Source organism: Haematobia irritans, chromosome 4 (assembly GCF_050003625.1).
Source record: "Haematobia irritans isolate KBUSLIRL chromosome 4, ASM5000362v1, whole genome shotgun sequence".
NCBI lineage: Eukaryota > Metazoa > Arthropoda > Insecta > Diptera > Muscidae > Haematobia > Haematobia irritans.
This window is the reverse complement of record NC_134400.1, coordinates 161626276-161653624: the sequence shown is the minus strand read 5'-3', so window position 1 is coordinate 161653624 and position 27349 is coordinate 161626276. Positions and strand designations below refer to the sequence as shown.

The window sequence follows — 27349 nt, the reverse complement described above, 5'->3', positions numbered from 1 at the left end:
GGTACGTGATGTTAGTATCCAACAACCATACAGGAATTGGTTCCTATCAGTCCATAATTATATATAGCTCCCATATAAACCGATCCCCAGATTTGATCTCCGGTGCCTTTTGGAGAAGCAAAATTCATCCGATCTGGTTGAAATTTGGTACGTGGTGGTAGTATATGGTATTTAACAACCATGCCAAAAGTGGTCCATATCAGTCCATAATCATATATAGCCCCCATATAAACCGATCCCGAGATTTGGTTTTGGAGCCTCTTGGAGGAGCAAATTTCATCCGAGTGAGTTGAAATTTGGTACATTGTGCTAGTATATGGCCGTTAACAACCATGCCTAACTAGGTCCATATCGGTCTATAGTTATATATAGCCCTCAGATAAATCGATCCCCAATCACACAAAAATTGGTCCATATCAAGTTCATAATTGTATATAGCCCCCATATAAGCGACCCCCATATTCCAATTCTGGCTCTCTACGTACCGTGCAAAAAGTCCATATCGATTCGTAATTATTTGTAGACTTAACTATACATAACTTTTTGTCTCATATATACCACGTATGGACTAACTCACAATTTAGAAAACGATGTTAAGAAGTTTTAAGATACCATAACCCAAGTAATTCGATTGTGAATGACAGTCTTTCGTAGAGGATACATAAGATTCGGCCTGGCCGAACTTACGGCCGTATATACTTGTTTTTCTGGGATATCATGGGCTACGGAATGCTTATCAAACACAGCATCGGTACACGACTAGTTCCTGGTGTGTATGTGCCAGTCCTAGTTCTGTCATGCACTGGAAAAAAAAACGAATGTCCGTTTCAAAGATTTTATCTTTACAATAATGATTGTCACATAGATTCTAAACCAAAGAAGCGGAGATGCAATTCTCTTTTGAATTTGAGTTTTGCGTACTTGATTCTAGGAGGCACACTGAAAAACATATTTACGTGGTATTAAGGATTACGTAACCTTAATTAAAGGACACGCAATTTACACAATATTAAGGACAAATTTCTACAAAATAATGGCATTTTAATTAAAAGAAAGTTTATAAGATTTGCTTAAATTTTTTTTTATAAAATTTAAAACGCAAATTTTTGGAAATTTTCGTCCCTCGGTTTAAGTCGTATGTCTTTGAACTAAGGCAAATTTTCTTTAAAGTAAGGAGAAACATTTTTGATTTGAAGAAATCGCCCTTAAATTAAATAAAATATTGAATCCTAAGGTTTAAGATAAAAACGCTTCAAATACACACAAAAAAATTTCACGAAAAATTTTCCAAGTAAAATTTTAATTGAGTTTTAAAAAATACTCAATTAAAAATTTAATTGATTCAACAAATTTTTTAATTGAAGCAAAAATCAATCACAAAAATAATAGTATCAATTAACTTTTTAATTGACCTTCAATTAATTTTTTAATTGATACTATCATTTCTGTGATTGAAGACATTTCAATTAAAAGTTAATTGGATCAATTAATTTCGTGATTGAATCAGAAAAATTTTTTTTTGTGTGTATAGGCTAAAACTTTTTCTGAGGATGTGGTATCTTTGGTTTAACGTTTTTGTTTTGGAAATAAGAAAACACTTTGACTTTGAAGTTTGTGTTATAATTTTAACTTGTTTATAATTGAATAGATTTATTGGTATGAAAGAAAATTCCATAAATCAATTCTGTATCCTGTAGGTCCCTAAAAATTGTCTTTATTTTAAAGAAATCGCATCTTTGGCCCGGAATCAATACCAAAATCCTTAAGGGGAGGTCAAAAGCAGTGTTTGAATTTTGCTCAAAAATGGGCTGAGAAAACATATGTAAATACCCTTTTTTGTTTGAGTGCCGGATCACACATGAAGCTCGGCACTTTTTAAAAAGAGCCGGCCGACATGACAGCTCCGCTCACACCTGCCAATGAAATGAGCAGCCCTTTTCAAAAACTCGTAGAACTGTTCTATAAAATGAGAGTTGTTTTGAGTTTTGTATACATAACTGATATGCCATATTGTAAATTTTAAACATTTTTCTAGGGAAACAATTGGAAATAAAAATATCCAAATGTGTGGTTAACAAAAAAATATGAAAGTATGTGAAAAACATTTACAAAATTCAGAATAATATTCACGAAAGTTAACGTAAACGTTAAATCTACTATTACCATACAAATTCCTTTCATAAACTATCAGTTAATTATTGTGTACATGAGCATAAATGTAGAGCGTTCCGGAAGGCGGTAATCAGTCCAATGTAGAACCAACTAAGACCCATTAAAAGAAAAAGTTTTAAAAAAACAATCAATAATTTATGGCATCTCATTAACAACTGACTGTCGCTTACACATAAAATTTACAAAAGCTTTAAAATAACGGAAATTAACAGAAATTTTGCCTGCAAAGAATTTTTTGAAAATCAGCAATTTTCCGTACAAAAACGGATATTGATAATTCGCCGTGAACATATTTTCAAACCAATGAAGAAGCTGTTTCCAAAAAATGTAATCGATCAATGAAATCATTACAATTTTCATAGTGGCTTACTATCGTTGTTTAATATTTACAGGCTTATATATAAATTGTATACGAACACAATTAAAAAATCAAATCAGAGCTCACAACGTGTTTGCCCGTCTCCATTCATTTCATTTGTATTTCAATTTAAAAAATACACATATGGAATCACCAATTTAAATTTGTGTCACACATGTTACTACATATATTTTGTGTCACATATGAAAGAGCTATGTGAGCAAGAGTTTTTCGTTTAATTTAGCTCGAAAAGAGTCTATTTTTCAGTGCCGCTCATTCGTTTTGGCACTTTAGTCATAGGGCTCCGAGACCAAGGGCTAAAAAGCTGAACAGCCCTTTTTTTAAAAAGCTTTATATATACACACGAAAAAGTGTTTTTTTTTCTGATTCAATCACGAAATTAATTGATCCAATTAATGTTTTAATTGAAATGTTTTCAATCACAGAAATGATAGTATAACTGAAAAAAATTAATGGAAAGTTACTTCAAAAATTAATTGATACTATTAATGTTTGTGATTGATTTTTGGTTTAAAAAAATTAAAAAATTTGTTGAATCAATTAAATTTCTAATTGAATATTTTTTAAAACTCAATTAAGACTTTAATTGGAAAAATTTTCGTGAAATTTTATTTCTGTATACACTCAAAACCCACCAGGAAGGAAAAGTTTGGTTCATTTTAGAAACTTTTAACAAAACTATATTACACACGCTGATGTCACGCCGATTTCAAAAAATTAATTGATCCAATTAATTTTTTTAATGAAATGCATTCACTACGAAAATGATAGTATCAGTTTTATTTGGACATAAAAAAAAACATTTTATTAAAAAATTAATTGAGTTGATTCGAAAATTTCAATCAATTTTTTAATTGATTCAATTAAAAATTTATTTGAATTTTACCCTGCACCACACTGATATTTTAAGTTAGTGCATATGCTTGCATAACTCAGAGGGAGACGAGATAGACATATGGTGTCCTTGGCAATATTGTTCGGGGCTGGCCCCCGAATCGATCTAGCCATGTCCGTCCGTCTGTCTGTGAACACATTTTTGTGATCAAAGTTTAGGTCGCAATTTTAGTCCAATCGACTTCAAATTTGGCACAAGTATGTTTTTTGGTTCGGAATAGAACCGTATTGGTTTTGAAAGAAATCGGTTCAGTTTTAGATATAGCTCCCATATATATCTTTCACCCGATATCTACTTATATGGCCCCAGAAGCCAGAATATCAGCCTTATTTGCTTTAAATTTTGTACATGAAGTAGAATTAACGTTCTGGATATACATGCCAATTTGGTTGAAATCGGTTCAGATTTAGATATAGCTTCCATATATCTTTTGTCCGATTTACACTCATATGACAACAGAGGTCAAACTTGTAATCTGATTTACGTGAAATTTTGCAGGGGGAGTAGAATTAACATTGTAGCTATGCATGCCAAATTTGTTCAGATTTAAATATAGCTCCCCTATATATCTTTCCCCCGATTTTCACTCATATAAACAATTTTCATAAAACTTGATTTCTGTAGAAAATTTTGTTAAAATTTTATTTCTATAGAAAATTTTGTCAAAATTTTATTTCTATAGAAAAATTTGTCAAAATTTTTATTCTATAGAAAATTTTGTCAAAATTTTATTTCTTTAGAAAATTTTGTCAAAATTTAATTTCTATAGACAATTTTGTCAAAATTTTATTTCTATAGAAAATTTTGTCAAAATTTTATTTCTATAGAAAATTTTGTCAAAATTTTATTTCTATAGAATATTTTGCCAAAATTTTATTTCTATAAAAATATATTGTCAAAATTTTGTATTCATAGAAAATTTTGTCAAAATGTTATTTCTATAGAAATAAAATTTTGTCAAAATTTTATTTCATAGAAAATTTTGTCAAAATTTTATTTCCATAGAAAATTTTGTCAAAATTTTACTTCTATAAAAAAAAATTTCTTAAAACTTGATTTCTGTAGAAAATTTTGTCAAAATTTTATAGAAAAGATTGTCAAATTTTTATTTCTATAAAAAATGTCAAAATTTTATATTCATAGAAAACTTTGTCAAAATTCAATTTTTATAAAAAATGTTGTCACATTTTATTTCTATAGAAAATTTTGTCAAAATTTTATTTCTACAGAAAATTTTGGCAAAATTTTATTTCTATAAAAAATATTGTCAAAATTCTATACTGATAGAAAATTTTGTCAAAATGTTATTACTATAGAAAATTTTTGTCAAAATTTTATTTCTATAGAAAATTTAGTCAAAATTTTATTTCTATAGAAAATTTTGTGAAAATTGTATTTCTATAGAAAATTTTATCATTTCTTTGGAAATTTTTGTAAAATTTTATTTCTAGAAAAATTTTTGTTAAAATTTTATTTCTATAGAAATTTTTGTAAATTTTATTTCCATAGGTTAGATTAGGTTAGGTGGCAGCCCGATGTATCAGGCTCAGACTAGACTATTCAGTCCATTGTGATACCACATTGGTGAACTTCTCTCTTATCACTGAGTGCTACCCGATTCCATGTTAAGCTCAATGACAAGGGACCTCCGTTTTATAGCCGAGTCCGAACGGCGTTCGACATTGCAGTGAAACCACTTAGAGAAGCTTTGAAACCCTCAGAAATGTCACCAGCATTATTGAGGTGGGATAATCCACCGCTGAAAAACTGTTTGGTGTTCGGTCAAAGCAGGAATCGAACCCACGACCTTGTGTATGCAAGGCGGGCATGCTAACCATTGCACAACGGTGGCTCCCAATGCACAGGGAGTAGAATTAATATTAACAGATATAGCTCCCATATATATGTTTTTCTGATCTCGGCAAAAATGGCTAAAATACCAACATCATCCTTGTAATATCGCCACTGCTAAGTCGAAAACTTGTAAAAATGCCTCAAATTTCCATATACTTCTAATACTTATCTATCGTACCATAAATCATAAATGCGCGTTTGCGAAGTTGCCAGATTTAAATATTCCCCATATTTTTTTTACTAACAGTGTGATCCATCTCAGGGCAAAGCCGACTTAAATTTTAATTCTATAGATCGAGTCAGATTTAAATGTATGTATTTGGGACGGAAAAGTTTTATATATAGCACCCAACACATTTGACGAATTTGATATGGTATCGAAAATGTGGATCTACACAGTGGTACAGGGTATAATATAGTCGGCCCCGCCCGGCTTAAGACTTTTCTTGTTTTTTTTTCTTCATTGAAAACGTAACTATTGTATCAATTAATTTTCTAATTAAAAATGTAAAAATTTTGCAATCATTGACTTAATTAACTTAATGTTTCTATTTTGATTGAAAAGTTAATTGTTTCAATTAATTTATTAATTGAAAAAGTTTTTAACTTCAATCAACTTTTTAATTGGAAATATTTTGGTGATATTTTTTCTTTGCAAAAATAATTTTAACATCTTCATAGTGACCATTAACATTTTCTGAGATTCCTTGATTTTTGCCGCCATCAGTCATTTGTAAAATATACCATGCTTATTGTAACCGGTTGTTTTATGTAGGAACATAAACAAATTTTGGAGCCACTTAGATTCAAGAAAAAAGTGAGCCGATCAGGGGAAATATTTGTTTTTTTTTTCAAAAATTTAACTACACTATATAACAGATTTTTATTATTCAACATAGTTCCCTTCAAGATCGATACCACGATTATAACGACCTTCCAATTTTTTGATACCATTTGGGTAGTACTCCTTCGGTTTTGCCTCAAAATAGGCCTCAGTTTCGTCGATTACCTCATCATTGCAGCCAAATTTTTTTCCTTGCGACCATCCTTTTGAGGTCTGAGAACAAGAAAAAGTCGCAGGGGATCAGATCTGGAGAATACGGTGGATGGGGAAGCAATTCGAAGCCCAATTCATGAATTTTTACCATCGTTCTCAATGACTTGTGGCACGGTGCGTTGTCTTGGTGGAACAACACTTTTTTCTTCTTCATATGGGGCCGTTTTGCCGCGATTTCGACCTTCAAACGCTCCAATAACACCATATTATAGTCACTGTTGATAGTTTTTCCCTTCTCAAGATAATGGAAAAAAATTATTTCAAAACAAAGGCCATTACTTTGCCAGCGGACTTTTGAGTCTTTCCACGCTTCGGAGACGGTTCACCGGTCGCTGTCCAATCAGCCGACTGTCGACTCAGGAGTGTAGTGATATGTGACAATGAATGTTTCATTCATTGTCACATATCGACGGAAAAACTCGGGTGTATTACGAGTTTGCAGCTGCAAACACCGCTCAGAATCATCAACACGTTGTTGTTTTTGGTCAAATGTGAGCTCGCGCGGCGCCCATTTGGCACATAGCTTCCGCATATCCAAATATTGATGAATGATATCACCGTCACGTTCCTTTGATATCTTTAAGGCATCTGCTATCTCGATCAACTTTATTTTACGGTCATTCAAAATCATTTTGTGGATTTTTTTGATGTTTTCCTCGGTTTGCATACCAATCAATTGTTGATTTCCCTAGGGCAGAGTCCGGAAACTCATTATCAATCCAAGTTTTTGCTTCCACCGTATTTTTTCCCTTCAGAAAACAGTATTTTATCAAAACACGAAATTGTTTTTTTTTTATTTTTTTTTTTCACAATAACAAAAGTTGTTTCACAAAAGACGCTCTATATCACAAACTAATTGACTTACAGACGTCAAATTTTGACACGAATCATTTGAAGGTTGGTACTATATAAAAATAAAATGCATTTAATACTAGCGACGCCATCTATGTGTAAGACCGGGGACTTATCAGCCAACCTGTTAACATATACAAGAGAGAAGTTCACCAATGTGGTATCAGAATGAACTGAATAGTTTAAGTTAGCCTGATACATCGGGCTACCGCCTACCTAACCAACAACAACAAAAATTTAACAAAAATTTTTTTCTTGAAAAAATTTAGTTAGAATTTATAAAAATGTCCTTGATGTCATACGAAGTTCAAAATTACACATTTTTGGTAAAGTTTAAAATTTTAGAAAATTTAGAAAATTTGTATACTTCATTTGGGTATAACTTTTTTTTCTTTTTTATACCCACCACCATAGAATGGTGACGGGGGTATAATAAGTTTGTCATTCCGTGTGTAACACATCGAAATATCGATTTCCGACTATATAAAGTATATATATTCTTGATCAGGGAGAAATTCTAAGACGATATAACGATGTCCGTCTGTCCGTCTGTCTGTCTGTCTGTCTGTCTGTCTGTCTGTCTGTCTGTTGTAATCACGCTGCAGTCTTCAATAATGAAGCAATCGTGCTGAAATTTTGCACAAAGTTGTCTTTTGTCTGCAGGCAGGTTAAGTTCGAAGATGGTCTATATCGGTCCAGGTTTTGATATAGTCCCCATATAAACCGACCTCCCGATTTGGGGTCTTGGGCTTATAGAAATCGTAGTTTTTATCCAATTTGCCTGAAATTTGAAATCTAGAGGTATTTTATGACCATAAAGAGGTGTGCCAAAAATGGTGAGTATCGGTCCATGTTTTGGTATAGCCCCCATATAGACCAATCTCCCGATTTTACTTCTTGGGCTTATAGAAACCGCAGTTTTATTCAATTTATCTGAAATTGGAAATCTAGAGGTATTGTAGGACCACAAATACGTGTGCCAAAACTTGTGAGTATCGGTCCATGTTTTGGTATGGTCCCCATATAAAACGAACTCCCGATTTGGGGTCTTGGGCTTATAGAAACCGCAGTTTTTATCCAATTTGTCTGAAATTGGAAATCTAGAGGTATTTTAGGACCATAAAGAGGTGTGCCGAAAATGGTGAGTATCGGTCCATATTTTGGTATAGCCCCCATATAGACCGATTTCCCGATTTTACTTCTTGGGCTTCTAGAATCCGAAGTTTTTATCCTATTTGCCTGAAATTGGAAATCTAGAGGTATTTTATGACCATAAATATCCAATTTACCTGAAATTGGATATTTTAGGCTCACAAAAACGTGTATCGGATTAAGTTTTTATCGGTCCATTTGGTAATGCCTCCATATAGACCGACTTCACTTCTTGAGGGTGTAGAAGGCGCACTGATCATGAAAATTGCTTGAAACTCAATGTAAAATTTCCAGATTTTACTTCTACAGATTTAAGATTTCAAATCAAGACGTTATTTTATAATTTTCTTGCACACTTACAAGAGATGTTGATTCCTCTAAAACTCAAACAAAAATGGTTCTTATAAATCCAGAATCTGATATAGTCCTCATAGGTGAAATCTTTAAATTTATCTTCGGGAAGTGTCCTCAAGCTCTCCTGAAATTTCAAAGGAAACCCTAATATTTGGTTCATGGTGGTGGGTATTTAAGATTCGGCCCGGCCGAACTTAGTGCTGTATATACTTGTTTAAGCTCACATAGCTAATGTAAATAGTCAATAATTAAAGTGAAGGAACCTTTGTCATATTATGGAAATTTTAACTAATACATAATAATTTCCATGAACTAAAAAAAAAATAATAATGGGATTTAGAGGCCCTTCCTGAGAGTTTCATGATTTTCATGAATTAAGTATGTAAAATAGAATTGCACAAAAAGTAAATTTTTCATGATTATCAAATACAGTGAGCGTCAAAATAAATTGTACATACCAATTTGATTCAGAAATATTTTTTTATTTCAACCTCTGTATCTACGATCTCATTTAGAGACTGCTTTACAGTCTCTAAATTTTCACTTAAACTTAAAAATCAAAAATGAAAAATTCAACATTGCAAAACTCTTTATAAAAACAAACCCTTTGTACACTTTATTTTGACGGTCACTGTACATACTCTATACAATCACATAATAATCCTAATTATTATTAAATAATTTCTCTGATCCCTTTGTACTACTTTGTTATTGCAGCTTGTATTATCCTGCCTTGTATTGTATATATATTTTTTGTTTATATATCAGACATTGTATTTGATCCATTGCTTAATCTATTTACAGTTTTTGTAATTATTTAATTACTGTAGTCTGCTTATTATTATTTTTTTTTAAATATGTTTATAAATGTTTCTAGGAAAGTTGAAATTATTTTTCTTCTAGCTTGACTAATATCGAAATGTTTTCTTTTATCTTTAGGAAATCGCCACCGGTTACACCTGCGGTTTCATCAACTCCTGCTTACTCAAATACAACAACATCATCTCCTGCTGCTGTCACCACACCAATTCGGAGGTATTTATTTAAGGAATTTAGAAACTTAATTTCCTGTATTCACTTCAAATGTCCAGTTCTATCTATCTGAAATTGGAGTTTAGTCTAATTTTGCATTGTTTTCAAGTTTTTTTTTTGAATTTCTCTTAATTTGAAGTTCTTCAAGCACTTTATTTTATTTTTCTAGTACACAACCACCACAACAAGTGGCACAAAATTCCTCTCAGAATAAGGATAAAAATGATTCTACTACAAACAATAATAATAACAACATCAATAAATCAAATATTCAGACCAACAATAACAGCAGTAATGGTTCTTCTAATGCAACTACCGATTCTGCTAAATCCAAACAAACAACTGGAAATATGATTAAAAATTTCTTCAAGTAATTATCTTGGAATCTAAATTATTTTGATGTTGTTTGTTATATTATTTGTTCGTCGTCATAGGCAAACAAGAAATCCTAATGTCCTAATCCATTTATAGTACACGGCCCTTTTGTATGATGCAAATAATATTGGCTTCATTTTGTTATGGCTTCTACTCGCTTTAATTATATCGACTAAAATTTAAAGGCTTCCAAATACTTTTTAACAACTAGAATTATTAATATGGCCCTCTTAAATAATAATATTTAATTGTAAATTAACAACTTATAAACATATTCTTTTACAAGCAGCTACAAATAACAAATATATAAAAATAAATAAAATTGAGTAAACTCCCCATATGTACTCAGGCTCATATGAACTTAAGCATATGAATGAGTATTAGTGCTCGGCTATTGCCATACTCTTTGCCATGTGTACTCATCTTACTTAAAATCACTTATGAGTGATATAATATATAAAGTTATACTTGTGAATAAAATACTCTTTGTCATGTGTACTCATCTTCATTAAATTCACTTATGAGTGTCAAAGTTATACTTGTGAATAAAATGAGTATAAATTTGAGTGTATCCATGTATGAATACTTATACTGAATGAGTATTAGAGTAACATTTTTATAAATATTATTATAGCAGTATTAAAACCTATGAATTAGGATATATGAATTAGGATATAATCACATGAGTTAGAATATAATCACAAAAGGTGATTATTGGACCAAATGAGTACCAAACTTTTCTCTTTTAGGTATGCAAAATTATAAAATCTACTCTACGAGTCCTATACTTTTTTGTCAAGAAAATCGAAAAGTCGAGGCCGATTTTTTTTCACTTTTTATTAGCGGCATTTTATGAGAACGAATTCTATAACCATGTTATGAGCACGAGTAAAGTTGACAAATTTCTTTAGTCTTTTAATCTATTAAATTTGTTGGCCTACGACTAAAAATTTGAAGATCTTTTAATGAACTAAAAAAAAACTCATCAAAAGTTAAGCAAAAGTTGAAGACCAGTTTTTCAAAAGTTAAACACTCGAAATGTCGATTTTTCTACAATTTGATAAAATCGAAATGACGACTTTTGAATTACTGGATACGGTTTTAGAAAATAAGCCTAACGTGATGTTCTATATCGCATATCACCTAAAAATGATTGTTGCTTTGATTGTGCCGACGAATTCCTTAATCAATACTATTAGCCCAGTGCGAACATATCAGAAGTAATTGCATGCATCTCAATGCATGCAATAAACACCTATGCTCTCTATTAGTTGTCACATACCATAATTTGGAACTTACAAACTTTCTTAACCAACGACTTATATACACAGAAAATTTCGTTGTACTAAAGACTTCTTTGATGGCTATGCTAGAACCTATTATTGTCTCAAAGGTAATACGAATGTGTATGGACACTTATACTCATGAGTATTTATGGACACTAAGACTATGTCAATGAGTATTTATTTATAATTCGTAGTTATATTAGAGTGGTGCCTGTGAGTCAAATTTCACTCACCCTTACGCACAATCACGACGGAAAATTTTTCATTGGCACACTTACGCACGATATTTACAGTTGAATATGCGCTCTCAAGGAATCGTACTCCCACACAGGCACGAGCGAACAATACAGAAAAAAAAATTCAAGCAAATTATTCTACTTAAAGTCTTAAATTGAGTTTTAAAAAATATTCTTTTAGAAATTTAATTAATTCAAAAAATTTTTATATTTAAAACAAAATTGAATAGTATCAATTATTTTTTTAATTGGATGAATTAATTTTTTTTATTGACTTTCAATTAATTTTTTTAATTGATACTATCATTTCTGTGCTTGAAGACATTTCAATTGAAAATTAATTGGATCCATTAATTTCGTAATTGAAGACAATAAATATGTTTTTGTGGGAACATTTAAAATTCATAAATTGACTTTTATTCGCACAAACTTACAATGGGAAGAAGTCATTCGCACACACACATGTGAATGAATTTTAAGCCGATTCCGAATGACATTTCACGTTACGGTGAAACCACTTTAGAACAAGTATATACGGCCGTAAGTTCGGCCAGGCCGAAGCTTATGTACCCTCCATTATGGATTGCGTAGAAACTTCATCTAAACACTGCCATCCACAATCGAATTACTTATGTTGCGGTAACGCTTGCCGATGGCAAGGTATCTTAAAACCTCCTAACACCATCTTCTAAATTGTATGTAAGTCCATACGTGGTATATATTAAATCAAAAAAGATCGATCCAATACGTATATAATTCAGTTTGACAAAGTAGACATAAAATTTTGACAAAATTTTCTACAGAAATAAAAATTTAACAAAATTGTCTATAGAAATAAAATTTTCACAAAATTTTCTATAGAAATAAAAATTTTGACAAAATTTTCTATAGAAAGAAAATTTTGACAAAAATTTCTACAGAAATAAAATTTTAACAAAATTTTCTACAGAAATAAACTTTTGACAAAATTTTCTATAGAAATAAAGTCTTTGTAGATTATTTTTGGCTCGAGTGGCAACCATGATTATGAACCGAACAAAATTTGAACAAAATTTTCTATAGAAATAAAATTTTGACAAAATTTTGTATAGAAACAAAATTTTGACAATGATAAAAATTTTATTATGAACCGAATAAAATTTTAACAAAATTTTCTCTAGAAATAAAATTTTGAAAAAATTTTCTATAGAAATAAAATTTTGGTAGATTATTTTGGCTCTAGTGGCAACCATGATTATGAACCGATATGGACCAATTTTTGTGTGATTGGACCAATTTTGGTATGGTTGTTAGCGACCATATACTAACACCACGTTCCTAATTTGAACCGGATCGGATGAATTTTGCTCCTCCAAGAGGCTCCGGAGGTCAAATCTGGAGAATGTTTTATATGGGGGCTATATATAATTATGGACCGATGTGGACCAATTTTTGCATGATTGTTAGAGACCATATACCAACACCATGTACCAAATTTCAGCCGGATCGGATGAAATATGCTTCTCTTAGAGGCTCCACAAGCCAAATCTGTGATCGGTTTATATGGGGGCTATATATAATTAAGGACCGATATGGACCAATTTTTGCATGGTTGTTAGAGACTATATACCAACATCATGTACCAAATTTCAGCCGGATCGGATGAAATTTGCTTCTCTTTGAGGCTCCGCAAGCCAAATCTGGGGATCGGTTTATATGGGGGCTATATATAATTATGTACCGATGTGGACCAATTTTTGCATGATTGTTAGAGTCCATATACCAACACCATGTACCAAATTTCAGCCGGATCGGATGAAATATGCTTCTCTTAGAGGCTCCACAAGCAAAATCTGGGGATCGGTTTATATGGGGGCTATATATAATTACGGACCGATATGGACCAATTTTTGCATGGTTGTTAGAGACCATATACCAACATCATGTACCAAATTTCAGCCGGATCGGATGAAATTGTCTTCTCTTTGAGGCTCCGCAAGCCAAATCGGGGATCGGTTTATATGGGGGCTATATATAATTATGGACCGATGTGGACCAATTTTTGCATGGTTGTTAGAAACCATATACCAACACCATGTACCAAATTTCAGCCGGATCGGATGAAATTTGCTTCTCTTTTAGGCTCCGCAAGCCAAATCTGGGGATCGGTTTATATGGGGGCTATATATAATTATGGACCGATGTGGACCAATTTTTGCATGGTTGTTAGAGACCATATACCAACACCATGTACCAAATTTCAGCCGGATCGGATGAAATATGCTTCTGTTAGAGGCTCCACAAGCCAAATCTGAGGGTCCCTTTATATGGCGGCTATACGTAAAACCGTGGACCGATATGGCACATTTTCAATACCATCCGACCTACATCGATAACAACTACTTGTGCCAAGTTTCAAGTCGATAGCTTGTTTCGTTCGGAAGTTAGCGTGATTTCAACAGACGGACGGACGGACGGACGGACATGCTTAGATCGACTCAGAATTTCACCACGACCCAGAATATATATACTTTATGGGGTCTTAGAGCAATATTTCGATGTGTTACAAACGGAATGACAAAGTTAATATACCCCCATCCTATGATGGAGGGTATAAAAACAGAAATGTCACCAGAATGTTTTGATGTTCGGTCGAAACAGGGATTGAACCCATGGCACGCTAGCCAATGTACCGCGGTGGCTCGGTGCTGATGATTAGAATTGTTTGCGTATTTTAGTTCTTGAGACCGATGGATGACTGAGCTTGATTAAAATCGTGCGTGTGACTAAAATTTCAAGAAATCAATATTGATATGAGCTTGAGGAAATTACATGCCTCTGGACCTATGCTCATGAATAGTTATACTCATGAATACATGTACTCATGGCTATTTATGCTTATGAATACTTTCATTCATGGATATTTATACTCATGAGTACTTATGTGCACTTAAATTAATGATTATTTTTATACCCTGCGCCACACTGTGGAATAGGGTATTATAAGTTAGTGCATATGTTTGCAACACCCAGAAGGATACGAGATAGACACATGGTGTCTTTGGCAAAAATGCTCAGGGTGGGCTCCTGAGTCGATATAGACATGTCCGTCTGTCCGTGAACACATTTTTGTAATCAAAGTCTAAGTCGCAGTTTTAGTCCAATCGACTTCAAATTTGGCACAAGTATGTGTTTTGGCGCAGAATAGAACCATATTGATTTTGGAAGAAATCGGTTCAGATTTAGATATAGCTCCCATATATATATTTCGCCCGATATAGACTTATATGGCCCCAGAAGCCAGAGTTTTACCCTAATTTGCTTAAAATTTTGCCCAAGAAGAACAATTAGTACTATAGTCAAGTGTGCCAAATTTTATTGAAATCGGTTCAGATGTAGATATAGCTCCCATATATATATCTTTCGCCCGATATAGACTAATACGGTCCTAGAAGCCAGAGTTTAACCTCAATTCGGTTGAAATTGTGCACTAGGAGTACAATTGGTAGTGTAGTCAAGCGTGCCAAATTTTATTGAAGTCGGTTCAGATTTAGATATAGCTCCCATATATATCGTTCGCCCGATTTACACTCATATGACCACAGTGTCCAATCTTTTACTCCGATTTAATTGAAATTTTGCACAGGGAGTAGAATTAGCATTGTAGCTATGCGTGCCAAATATGGTTGAAATCGGTTCAGATTTAGATATAGCTCCCATATATAGCTTTCGCCCGATTTACACTCATATGACCACAGATGCCAATTTTTTGCTCCGATTTAGTTGAAATTTTGCACAGGGAGTAGAATTAGCATTGTAGCTATGCGTGCCAAATTTGGTTGAAATCGGTTCAGATTTAGATATATCTCCCATATATAGCTTTCGCCCGATTTACACTCATATGACCACAGATGCCAATTTTTAACTCCAATTTAGTTGAAATTATGCACAAGGAGTAGAATTAGCATTGTAGCTATGTGTGCCAAATTTGGTTGAAATCGGTTCAGATTTAGATATAGCTCCCATATATTGCTTTCGCCTGATTTACACTCATATGACCACAGATGCCAATTTTTTGCTACGATTTAGTTGAAATTTTGCACAGGGAGTAGAATTAGCATTGTAGCTATGCGAGACAAATTTGGTTGAAATCGGTTCAGATTTAGATATATCTCCCATATATAGCTTTCGCATGATTTACACTCATATGACCACAGAGGCCAATTTTTAACTCCGATTTAGTTGAAATTCTGCACAGGAAGTAGAATTAGCATTGTAGCTATGCGAGCCAAATTTGTTTGAAATCGGTTAAGATTTAGATATAGCTTCCATATATATGTTTCTGATTTTGACAAAAATGGTCAAAATACCAACATTTTCCTTGTAAAATCGCCACTGCTCAGTCGAAAAGTTGTAAAAATGACTCTAATTTTCCTAAACTTCTAATACATATATATCGAGCGATAAATCATAAATTAGCTTTTGCGTAGTTTCCTTAAAATTGCTTCAGATTTAAATGTTTCCCATATTTTTTTACTAACATTGTGTTCCGACTTAAATTTTGAGTCTATAGATTTTGTAGAAGCCTATCAAATTCTGTTCAGATCGAGTGATATTTAAATGTATGTATTTGGGACAAACCTTTATATGTAGCCCCCAACACATTTGACGGATGTGATATGGTATCGAAAATTTAGATCTACAAAGTGGTGCAGGGTATAATATAGTCGGCCCCGCCCGACTTTAGACTTTCCTTACTTGTTACTTATAATTTGTGTTTTATCTTTTTATCTCCCATTCCTTCCGTAACTTAACATATTTTTAAACTTTGGTCCCGAACTCCGTTAAAATTATGGATGTGATCTATGCCTTAGTGGAGTTCATGTATCTAATACAATATTAGTATAACTTTTTCTTGCAAATAAAAATTTTTGTCTCAAAAAAAAATGTCTAAAAATTATCAGAGGCAGGCCTTGCTTATTATATTCGTGAGTGTGAATTTTGAATAATTCACTTTCATCGACTAAAGGTCTGCTTGGCCTAACCTAGGCTATTACATTTTTCAAGCGTGTATGGTGGTTTACTCAATCATATACGTTTTATTTGGTATGAATTATTCACTGCACAAGAAAAACATGTCAATATAAAATCTGTATATAAATACAATTGTTTGGCCGCCTAAAAGTATGAACTCATATATGATGAATTTTAGAATAAAGCTTTTTTGCGAGCGAACAGAAACCCTAAAAGTTGGTAACTTTCTTTGATTTAAGCATGATTTCAATTCTTTTGTTAAATATTATTAATAAATTAATTCCTCATAACAGTACATGGTTTATGCTGCAAAGGAAAACTAATGCATTTTCCCCCCCATATTAATTTAATAGGTCCTTTGTGCCACCGGTGCGTGACGAAGAAAGTGAAACACAACGTAAGGCACATGCTAAACGTGTTCGTGAAACGAGACGTTCTACACAAGGTGTAACCTTGGATGAAATCAAGAGTGCCGAGGAATTGGTGAAAAAGAAGAATTCCACCATGAATAACAACAACAACAATAACAACAGTAGCAGCGTAAGTATTTTTCAATGTTTGATTTGAATATTTTTATTTCTCATTAAGATATGGAATTTAAATTTTTTTATAAAGAAAAATCATTCATTCATTCCATTGAACATTGTTCTCAAATTTTAAATTTTTTTTTAAAGAAAAATCATTTATTCATTCCATCGAACATTGTTCTCATTGAAACGTGATTTGTCACTACGTCATGAAAATTGGTTTCATGCAAATAAAGGTATTTCCAATCCAGGACTTTATGAAATAATACTCCAAAAAGAAAAATATAAAGGCAAAGTAAAAAAATGAAAAAAACTATAATAACCCAGCAAAAAATTTTTGGAAGTTCTTCTAAAGGCACAACTTTAAAAGAACTCCACAAAATGTCCTCCCAAAGATGTTTTTTATTTTAACTATACACACTGAAAAAATATTGTCGTGAGGCCAAAGATTTCATGTCCTTAAAATACGAATGGAAATTTTGCTTAGCATAGAAGACGCATTTCTGTAATATAAAGTTTTGTTCCTTGTACAAAAGTCGTTAAACTTTTCAATGAAGTCGTGTTGTACTTATAATTAAGTGATTTGACTTAACAATGGGTATCGTAACATCAAAGAAACATTTTTTGGGCTAAGGTCAACTTGACTTTAATAATTCAGAAAAATTGTTTAAAATTAACGAAAATGTCTTTAAATTTGTTGTCTTTTTTGCATCTTGACTACAAAACGAAAAATCATTCAAATAAAGGACTTGTTTTTCAACACTTTGTTTTAAAGACGTTTTTGACTTGAAACATATCATAATTTCTACTGGAAGTCGAGTCTGAATTTGGAAATTTATTGCTTCTGCGTCAATTTTGCACCACTTCCGGATCCAAAAAGAACATTTTCACTACTTTTTTGGCGACGCTTTTCTTACTGGCCCAAAGTTTATCTTTCGGGACCACACAAATGATATGAGAAATTTTCCTTAAAATTTTCGTATAAATCTTCGTACAAATGCAACTTTTTATCGGGATTTGTAACCTGTGGGAAATCGATTGACATACACCCAGAAAAAAGGGGCTCTAATGCCAACTGAACTTTATTTTAGTTCATGAAGATTACTTGATTTTAGTTAAAGTTTGCACAATATGAGTAAATGTTCCTTATTTGAATAATTTTTTGCTAACTTTAATGACTTGAACTAAAAATAAGAAAAAAGTTGTATACAAATATAGTGTACAATTTTACTAAAAAATAAAATAGTTCATATTTTCCTAAAATAGTAGAAGTTTGCTTAAATTGAGTTCATACACGCAAAGAAAAAAAAAACGTTTGGAAAACGTGTACCGAAAACGTTTTTCTGTTGTTAGAGTTTTTTGAATTGCTTCGAAAAATTTAAACTTTTATCACCAAAAAAATTCGTTTGTTACAAAATTTTTATTTTTTCAATAAAACAAGTTATTTTTGAAACAACAACACAGTCCATTTCGTTTATATCAAACACTGTTTTTTCTGAATTTTGGTCTTTAATAAGACACATTTTACAGTTCAAAATTTAATATACTACAATGTAATATTGAACATTTTTTCGAAATCTTCCGAACATATCTGGAATATATGCAAAAAAAAAACAAAAAAAAACTTTGGTCGAGGCAGGGATCGAACCCACGACCCTTGGCATGCAAGTCGGACGTAGCAACCACTGCTCCACGGTGCCAAACTAAATGTTTGTTTGTGTTAAATAAACTTTGTTTATTCGGTTCGTGGGCGCCGCAAGCTATGCTATATAAATATAACTTAAATGGATATTTATCTATTGATGATCATAACAGGTACATAGCTCAGTGGTTAGTGTGTTGGCTTACAAAGTGCATGATCCGCGGTTCGATTCTCCGACCAGGCGAAAGGTAAAAAAAATTAAAAAATTTATAAAATCGTATAATTTCTTCTACATTGTTGGTATTACAGCAAAAAGGTGTTAAGAACTAAAAAAACTCGTGGATGTGAGAAAGATGTGAGGGAAAATGCAATTAGCAAGAAAACAATGTTTTTTTTGAGTTTGTCTTTATGAAATTGTTTTTATATCCTGGAAAAGAATAAACGTTTATCACAAAATGTATATACTTTTCTTCCAAATACACTTCCTTACAGCGAAAAGCAAATGAGAAACGAACTTTGTTTGTCAAAAATTTCGTTTGGGAGGAAAGAATTATTTTTTTGCGTGTAAGTCTCTCAAATGAGTAAATTTTACTAAAAATGTACCTGTCTCGAACTTCGTACAGCGCTAATGACATTGTAACAACTTTTAAATCAATTTTTTTCTTTCAACATAACAGGTTGGCTGATAAGTCCCCGGTCTAACGAAGAAAAACACATTTTTTTGTCAAAATTCGTTTTTATTATTCAACATAGTTCCCTTCAAGAGCGATACAACGATTATAACGACCTTCCAATTTTTTGATACCATTTTGGTAGTACTCCTTCGGTTTTGCCTCAAAATAGGCCTCAGTTTCGGCGATCACCTCTTCATTGCAGCCAAATTTTTTCCCTGTGAGCATCCTTTTGAGGTCTGAGAACAAGAAAAAGTCGCTGGCGACCAGATCTGGAGAATACGGTGGGTGGGGAAGCAATTCGAAGCCCAATTCATGAATTTTTGCCATCGTTCTCAATGACTTGTGGCACGGTGCGCTGTCTTGGTGGAACAACACTTTTTTCTTCTTCATATGGGGCCGTTTTGCCGCGATTTCGACCTTCAAACGCTCCAATAACGCCATATAATAGTCACTGTTGATGGTTTTTCCCTTCTCAAGATAATCGATAAAAATTATTCCATGCGCATCCCAAAAAACAGAGGCCATTACTTTGCCAGCGGACTTTTGAGTCTTTCCACGCTTCGGAGACGGTTCACCGGTCGCTGTCCACTCAGCCGGCTGTCAATTGGACTCAGGAGTGTAGTGATGGAGCCATGTTTCATCCTTTGTCACATATCGATGGAAAAACTCGGTTGTATTACGAGTTAACAGCTGTAAACACCGCTCAGAATCATCAACACGTTGTTGTTTTTGGTCAAATGTGAGCTCGCGCGGCACCCATTTTGCACAGAGCTTCGGCATATCCAAATATTGGTGAATGATATGACCAACACGTTCCTTTGATATCTTTAAAGCATCTGCTATCTCGATCAATTTCATTTTACGGTCATTCAAAATCATTTTGTGGATTTTTTTGATGTTTTCGTCGGTAACCACCTCTTTCGGGCGTGCACTGCGTTCACCGTCCTCCGTGCTCATTTCACCACGCTTGAATTTTGCATACCAATCAATTATTGTTGATTTCCCTGGGGCAGAGTCCGGAAACTCATTATCAAGCCAAATTTTTGCTTCCACCGTATTTTTTCCCTTCGGAAAACAGTATTTTATCAAAATACGAAATTCCTTTTTTTCCATTTTTTTCACAATAACAAAAGTTGCTTCACAAAACACGCCCTATCTCACAAACTTATTCACTTACAGTCGTCAAATTTTGACACGAATCATTTGAAGGTTGGTATTATATAAAAATAATATGAATTTAATACTAGCGACGCCATCGATGTGTTAGACCGGGGACTTATCAGCCAACCTGTTATGAAATTTTCTTAAACAACAGAAGAAAAATTAATTATTTGTAAAAAATTTTCTTCAATTTGAAAAAAAAAAATTGTAACATGTTGCAATTAGAAAACTATTTTAGTTAAAATTTTCTAAACTAAACCTACATTTTCTTCCAAGGTGGGTTCACTTTTTTTTTGGTGTAAAGGGTGATACGGTCAAAATTTGGTCAAGGGAAAATGCGTGTAAATCAGTGAAATCGTTTATTTAAAAAATCGAATTAAATTTCTTTTTCAAGTTTAATTAGTATAAAATTCAGGAAAAATATTCAGTTAGGCTTTCGCTTCCAAATCCGAATTGCCGGGCCTCACGTTTGACACCTGCCATCAGATTTTGTACAGCCACCTTGTCCACCTTCTTCGCCGCAGAAAACCAGTTTGCTTGAACTGCTGCTCGTCCTTAGCAGTTTTTTGGTCTGCTTTAGGTTCCGCTTGACAATAGCCCAGTATTTCTCAATTGGGCGGAGCTCTGGCATGTTGGGAGGGTTCTTGTCCTTGGGAACCACCTGCACGTTGTTGGCGGCGTACCACTCCATGGCCTTTTTACCGTAATGGCAAGATGCCAAATCCGGCCAAAACAGTACGGAACAACCGTGTTTCTTCAGGAAAGGCAGCAGACGTTTATTCAAACACTCTTTCACGTAAATTTCTTGGTTGACAGTCCCGGAAGCTGTGAAAATGCTGCTTTTCAAGCCACAGGTACAGATGGCTTGCCAAACCAGATATTTCTTTGCGAACTTTGACAGTTTTATGTGCTTGAAAATATCTGCTACCTTTCCCCTTCCTTTTGCCGTATAAAACTCCTGTCCTGGAAGCTGCTTGTAGTCGGCTTTGACGTAGGCTTCGTCGTCCATTACCACGCAGTCAAACTTCGTCAGCATCGTCGTGTACAGCCTCCGGGATCGCGCTTTGGCCGTCGTATTTTGTTTATCATCGCGATTTGGAGTCACTACCTTCTTGTAAGTCGATAGTCCGGCTCGTTTTTTGGCTCGATACACTGTTGTAGACGAAACACCCAGCTTATTTGCGGCATCTCGGAGAGAGAGGTTAGGGTTTCGCTTGAAACTACCGGCAACTCTCTTTGTCGTCTCAGCGGCTTCCTGTTTTCGATTTCCCCCCGATCCAGACTTCCTGGCTGTCGACAAACGTTTCCCATACACTTTAATTACATTTGTAACGGTTGATTTGGCAACTTTTAACGATTTTGCCAGCTTTGCGTGCGAGTAGCTCGGATTTTCGCGATGCGCGAGCAAAATTTTGATACGCTGCTCTTCTTGCTTGGACGGCATTTTGACATCTGAAGAGTGAATTCCAAAATCAAAATAGGAGCAACATTCTACACACACACACACACCTTCAAAATGAGGGGTGTTCAGGTTTTTTAAATGCAAAATTGAAAGAAATACGTCAAGTTTATATTGACCAAATTTTGACCGTATCACCCTTTATATACAGATATAATGTGAATCACAAAAATTAAAACAAAATAATCTTAAAATTCCAAATTTTGAAAAAGTCTTAAAGTCGAACACGTCACATTTTGATTCCGATTACAATCTCTATTTTTGCCGTCGTCGTGACATTCGATATTTTTATGAACCTTGAGCATAATCTCATTGAGCGAACGACAAAATTTCTATAAAATTTTCTGTAACGACAATATTTCTAAAAAATATTCTGTAACTATGGAATTTCCTCTCAATAAAATTTCTATGACAAAATTTTTATAAAATATTCTGCAATGACAATATTTCTTAAATATTTTTTGTAACTATCAAATTTCCTCTCGACAAAATTTCTATGAAATTTCCGCTCGACAAAATTTCTATGAAATTTTCTCTAAGAAAAAAATTTCTATGAAATTTTCTCTAAGGATAAATTTTCTCTAAGGACAAAATTTCTATGAAATTTTCTTTAAGGACAAAATATGCTTACCAGTGGTTATCTATGTTACCACGAAAATTATTTGGTAATGATAGATTTTTACTGGATAGGTCTGTGTAGTCATATGACCACCTGCGAGAAAGTGTCTTTAGGGTCAACCCGGCCTTATCAACGTGTATACTAAATACATATTTGGAGTATTATTTCATATCCTCATTGGGACCTTACTTCAGTAGGCTTTTATGTTGTGGATTTCAAATGCAGATTATGAATTGGCATTTTCCCACGGAGAAAACTATATTGTGGAGCCGATCTTCATTAACATAAGCAAAAAAAATCAATATCTTATAAACATTATCACACATTTCTTCATCGTTGAGATCGTCCATCGAAGTCATCATTATGTCTTGAAATAAATCATTTCATGTTTCTATGAAAATGAGATGTTTTACTCGATAGAGTATAGCACAGTTCGAAATTTTCAAATTCATCTTCACCATGCTTTGGGAAGCGGTATATTTTAATTTGTTTTTTTTTTGTGGGTTTTTGTTAATAATTTTTAAATATATATTAATGATTTTAATTTGTAAATATGAGTTATTATTAATAATTTTAATATAAAATAACCAAACACACACCACCTCCTTGTTAATATTTCCAATTTTTTAGATTAAGATCGAAAAAAAAAAATGTTTTCCTTTCCGTCACAGAATTTTAGATTTGTTGGAATGAATGGATGATTTAATTAATTATCGTATATATGATATCCCCCATATCTCTAGAACACACAGACACCAACACGTGTAACAAAATCACCAACACCAGGCCCCTTTAATTGTACAAGAAAACCTATCCCCGAATGGTTTTGGTCGTTTTCTTTTTATAACGATTTTTGATTTATGTGATGGTTTAACGACTAAAAACGGCATAATAGTTAAGACTAGTTATAGACTACACCCTTCATCCTTACCATCACCATCCATTGTAACTACAAAACAGACCAGTCGAGACCATTTCCAGCGACCAATTTCGATTTGTTTTTTATTTGAAGTTTGTTTTTGGTAATCCAAGATATTTGAATCTTCAGGATAAACATCATCATAAGCGCCGCCTTCCAGCAAGAATGATGTACAAAATTTTCATTGCTGCCTGTAAAATAAGCGCAAAATATTGACCTTTTCTCTATGCTCTTCGATTTTTTTTTTTTTTTTGTTACAAATTTTATCAACATTCTGCTGCTCCTATCCTAATTGCTGTTGATAAATACTCTATAGCTCTATTTATATTACAAAATAGGTAGTCCTCAAATCTACAACAGTTATCTGTTATTATTTTAAAATAAATGACAAAAAAAAATATTATTTTTTTTTTATTAGCGTAGGTGTTGTCTGCTACATTTCTAGTTTATTTCAAGGCTATATTCAGAATTGTTTTTGTATATGGTACATTTTATCTATATTTATAGTTTGTATTTGTAATATTGTAAATTTTTCTACGTAATGACTATAGTTTCTGTATTCAAAAATTGCATGATTTTAAGTCTTAGTGTCGATCTATGAGTGTGTTCAAGTCATATTACCCTGCATGATTGTTGATAGTTTTAGATCTTTAAAGAGTGTAATGCAATGTTTTGTTAAATAAATACTATGCAAAAAAAAAATTCGTACAAAATTCATACAAATTTCTATAAAAAAAACAAAATTTCATAATAAAAAATTGTTTTCGAAATACTATTATATTTTTTCCAAAAACAAAAATATCTAATGACAAATTCTATGAAATTATCTTTAAACACAAAATTTCTAGGCAATTTTCTCTAAAGACAAAATTTCTAAGAAATTATCTCTAAGGACAATATTTCTATGAAATTATCTCTAAAGACAATATTTCTAGGAAATTTTTTTCAAGGACAAAATTTCTAGAAAATTTTCTCCAATGGCAAAATTTTCTAGAATATTTTCTCTAATGGCAATTTCTAGCAAATTTTATCTAAAGACAAATATTCTAGGAAATTTTCAGAGTTGTAGAAAAAGTTTTTCTAAAGGTAAAATTTCGATGAATTTCGGAGATTTTTTAACGAAAAAATTTCTATAAAATTTTCTAAAGACAAAATTTGTATAAAATTTTCTCTAAGAACAAAATTTCTATTAAAATATCTCTAACGACATATTTTCTATAAAATTTTCTCTAACGACAGAATTTCTATAAAATTTTCTCTAACGACAGAATTTCTATGAAATTTTCTCTAAAGATAAAATATCTATGAAGTTTTCGAAATTTCTATGAAATTTCAAAATTTCTATGAAATTTTCAAAATTTCTATGAAATTTTCAAAATTTCCATGAAATTTTCAAAATTTCTAGGAATTATATATTATAAGGTTTAAATTTCGATGATATTTTTTAACGAAAAAAATTCTATAAAATTTTCTCTAAAGACAAAATTTGTATAAAATTTTCTCTAGGAACAAAATTTCTATTAAAATATCTGTAACGACATATTTTCTATGAAATTTTCTCTAACGATAGAATTTCTATGAAATTTTCTCTAAAGATAGAATATCTATGAAATTTTCAAAATTTCTAGGAAATGTTTCTATAAGGATTAAATTTCGATGATATTTTTTAACGAAAAAAATTCTATAAAATTTTCTCTAAAGAAAAATTCGTATAATTTTTTTTCTAAAAAAAAAGAACTTAAAATATCTCTAACGACATATTTTCTTTGAAATTTTCTAAAGATAAATTGTTCAAAATTTCTAGGAAATATTCCTCTAAGGATACAATTTCTATGAAATTTCCTTTAATGACAAAATTTCTCTCTAAGCACAAAATTTCTAAGAAATTATCTGTAAAAGAACAAAATTTCTATGAAATTATTTCCAAGGACAAATTTTCTAGAAAATTTTCTCTAATGGAAGAATTTCTAAAAAATTTCCTCTAATGAGGAAATTTCATAGAAATTTTCCATGAAATTTTTCAAATTTCTAGAAAATGTTTCTCTAAGGACAAAATTTCTTGGAATTTTTTTTCCAAGGACAAAATTCCTAGAAAATTTTCTCTAATGGCAAATCTTTCTAGAAAATTTTCTCAAATAGCAAATTTTAGGAAATTTTGTCTTATGACAAAACTTCTGGGAAATTTTCTCTAAAGACAAATATTCTAGGAATTTTTCAAAAGTTCTAGAAAAAGTTTCTCTAAGGGTAAAATTTCGATTTCGAAATTAAAAAAAAAAAATCTATGAAATTTTCTCTAAAGAAAAATGAAATTGAAATTTTCTCTAAAGAAATATTTTCTATGAAATTTTATATAAAGACAAAATTTCTATAAATTTTTTTTCTAGGGACAACATTTCTTGTAATTATCGCTAGGACAATATTTTTATGAAATTTTCTCTAAAGACAAAATTTCTATCAGATAAAGACAAAATTTGTATAAAATTTTCTCTAAGAACAAAATTTCTATTAAAATATCTCTAACGACATATTTTCTATGAAATTTTCTCTAAAGATAAAATATATATGAAATTTTCAAAATTTCTAGGAAATGTTTCTATAAGGATTAAATTTCGATGATATTTTTTAAACGAAAAAAATTCTATAAAATTTTCTCTAAAGACAAAATTTTTATAAAATTTTCTCTAAAGACACAATTTTTATAAAATGTTCTCTAAGAACAAAATTTCTATTAAAATATCTGTAACGACATATTTTCTATGAAATTTTCTCTAACCCCAGAATTTCTATGAAATTTTCTCTAAAGATAAAATATCTATGAAATTTTCAAAATTTCTAGGAAATGTTTCTATAAGGATTAAATTTCGATGATATTTTTTAATGAAAAAAATTCTATAAAATTTTCTCTAAAGACAAAATTTGTACAAACTTTTCTCTAAGAACAAAATTTCTATTAAAATATCTCTAACGACATATTTTCTATGAAATTTTCTCTAACGACAGAATTTCAATGAAATTTTCTCTAAGGATAAAATATCTAGGAAATTTTCAAAATTTCTAGGAAATGTCTCTATAAGGATAAAATTTCGATGAAATTTTTTAACGAAAAAATTTCTATAAAATTTTCTCTAAAGAAAAATTCCTATAATTTTTTTTCTAAAAAAATCTATTAAAATATCTCTAACGACATATTTTCTTTGAAAGTTTCTAAAGATAAATTGTTCAAAATTTCTAGGAAATATTCCTCTAAGGATACAATTTCTATGAAATTTCGTTTAATGACAAAATTTCTCTCTAAGCACAAAATTTCTAAGAAATTATCTGTAAAAGGACAAATTTTCTATGAAATTATCTCCAAGGACAAATTTTCTAGAAAATTTTCTCTATGGAAGAATTTCTAAAAAAATTTTCTCTAATGACAAAATTTCATAGAAATTTTCCATGAAATTTTTTAAATTTCTAGAAAATGTTTCTCTAAGGACAAAATTTCTAGGAAATTTTTTCCAAGGACAAAATTCCTAGCAAATTTTCTCTAATGGCAAATCTTTCTAGAAAATTTTCTCAAATAGCAATTTTTAGGAAATTTTGTCTTATGACAAAACTTCTGGGAAATTTTCTCTAAAGACAAATATTCTAGGAAATTTTCAAAAGTTCTAGAAAAAGTTTCTCTAAGGGTAAAATTTCGATTTCGAAA

General features: G+C 31.7%; 1 protein-coding gene across 20 annotated transcripts in view; it reads left to right on the top strand.

The window, feature by feature from the left end:
• The window catches only part of Mbs (Myosin binding subunit), a 251005-nt gene that overhangs the window by 105077 nt on the left and 118579 nt on the right, over positions 1–27349 (top strand). For 18 of the 20 annotated variants that reach the window (XR_012721281.1, XM_075303751.1, XM_075303749.1 and 15 more), the window contains 3 exons: positions 9655–9750; positions 9917–10117; positions 17011–17197. Coding sequence is in view for 19 of the 20 variants with exons in the window: in XM_075303751.1 (XP_075159866.1) it covers positions 9655–9750; positions 9917–10117; positions 17011–17197 (484 nt within the window). In the remaining variant the exon portion in view is untranslated. The remainder of the gene's footprint in view (positions 1–9654; positions 9751–9916; positions 10118–17010; positions 17198–27349) is intronic. The other 2 variants (XM_075303759.1, XM_075303754.1) reach the window with 1 other exon arrangement.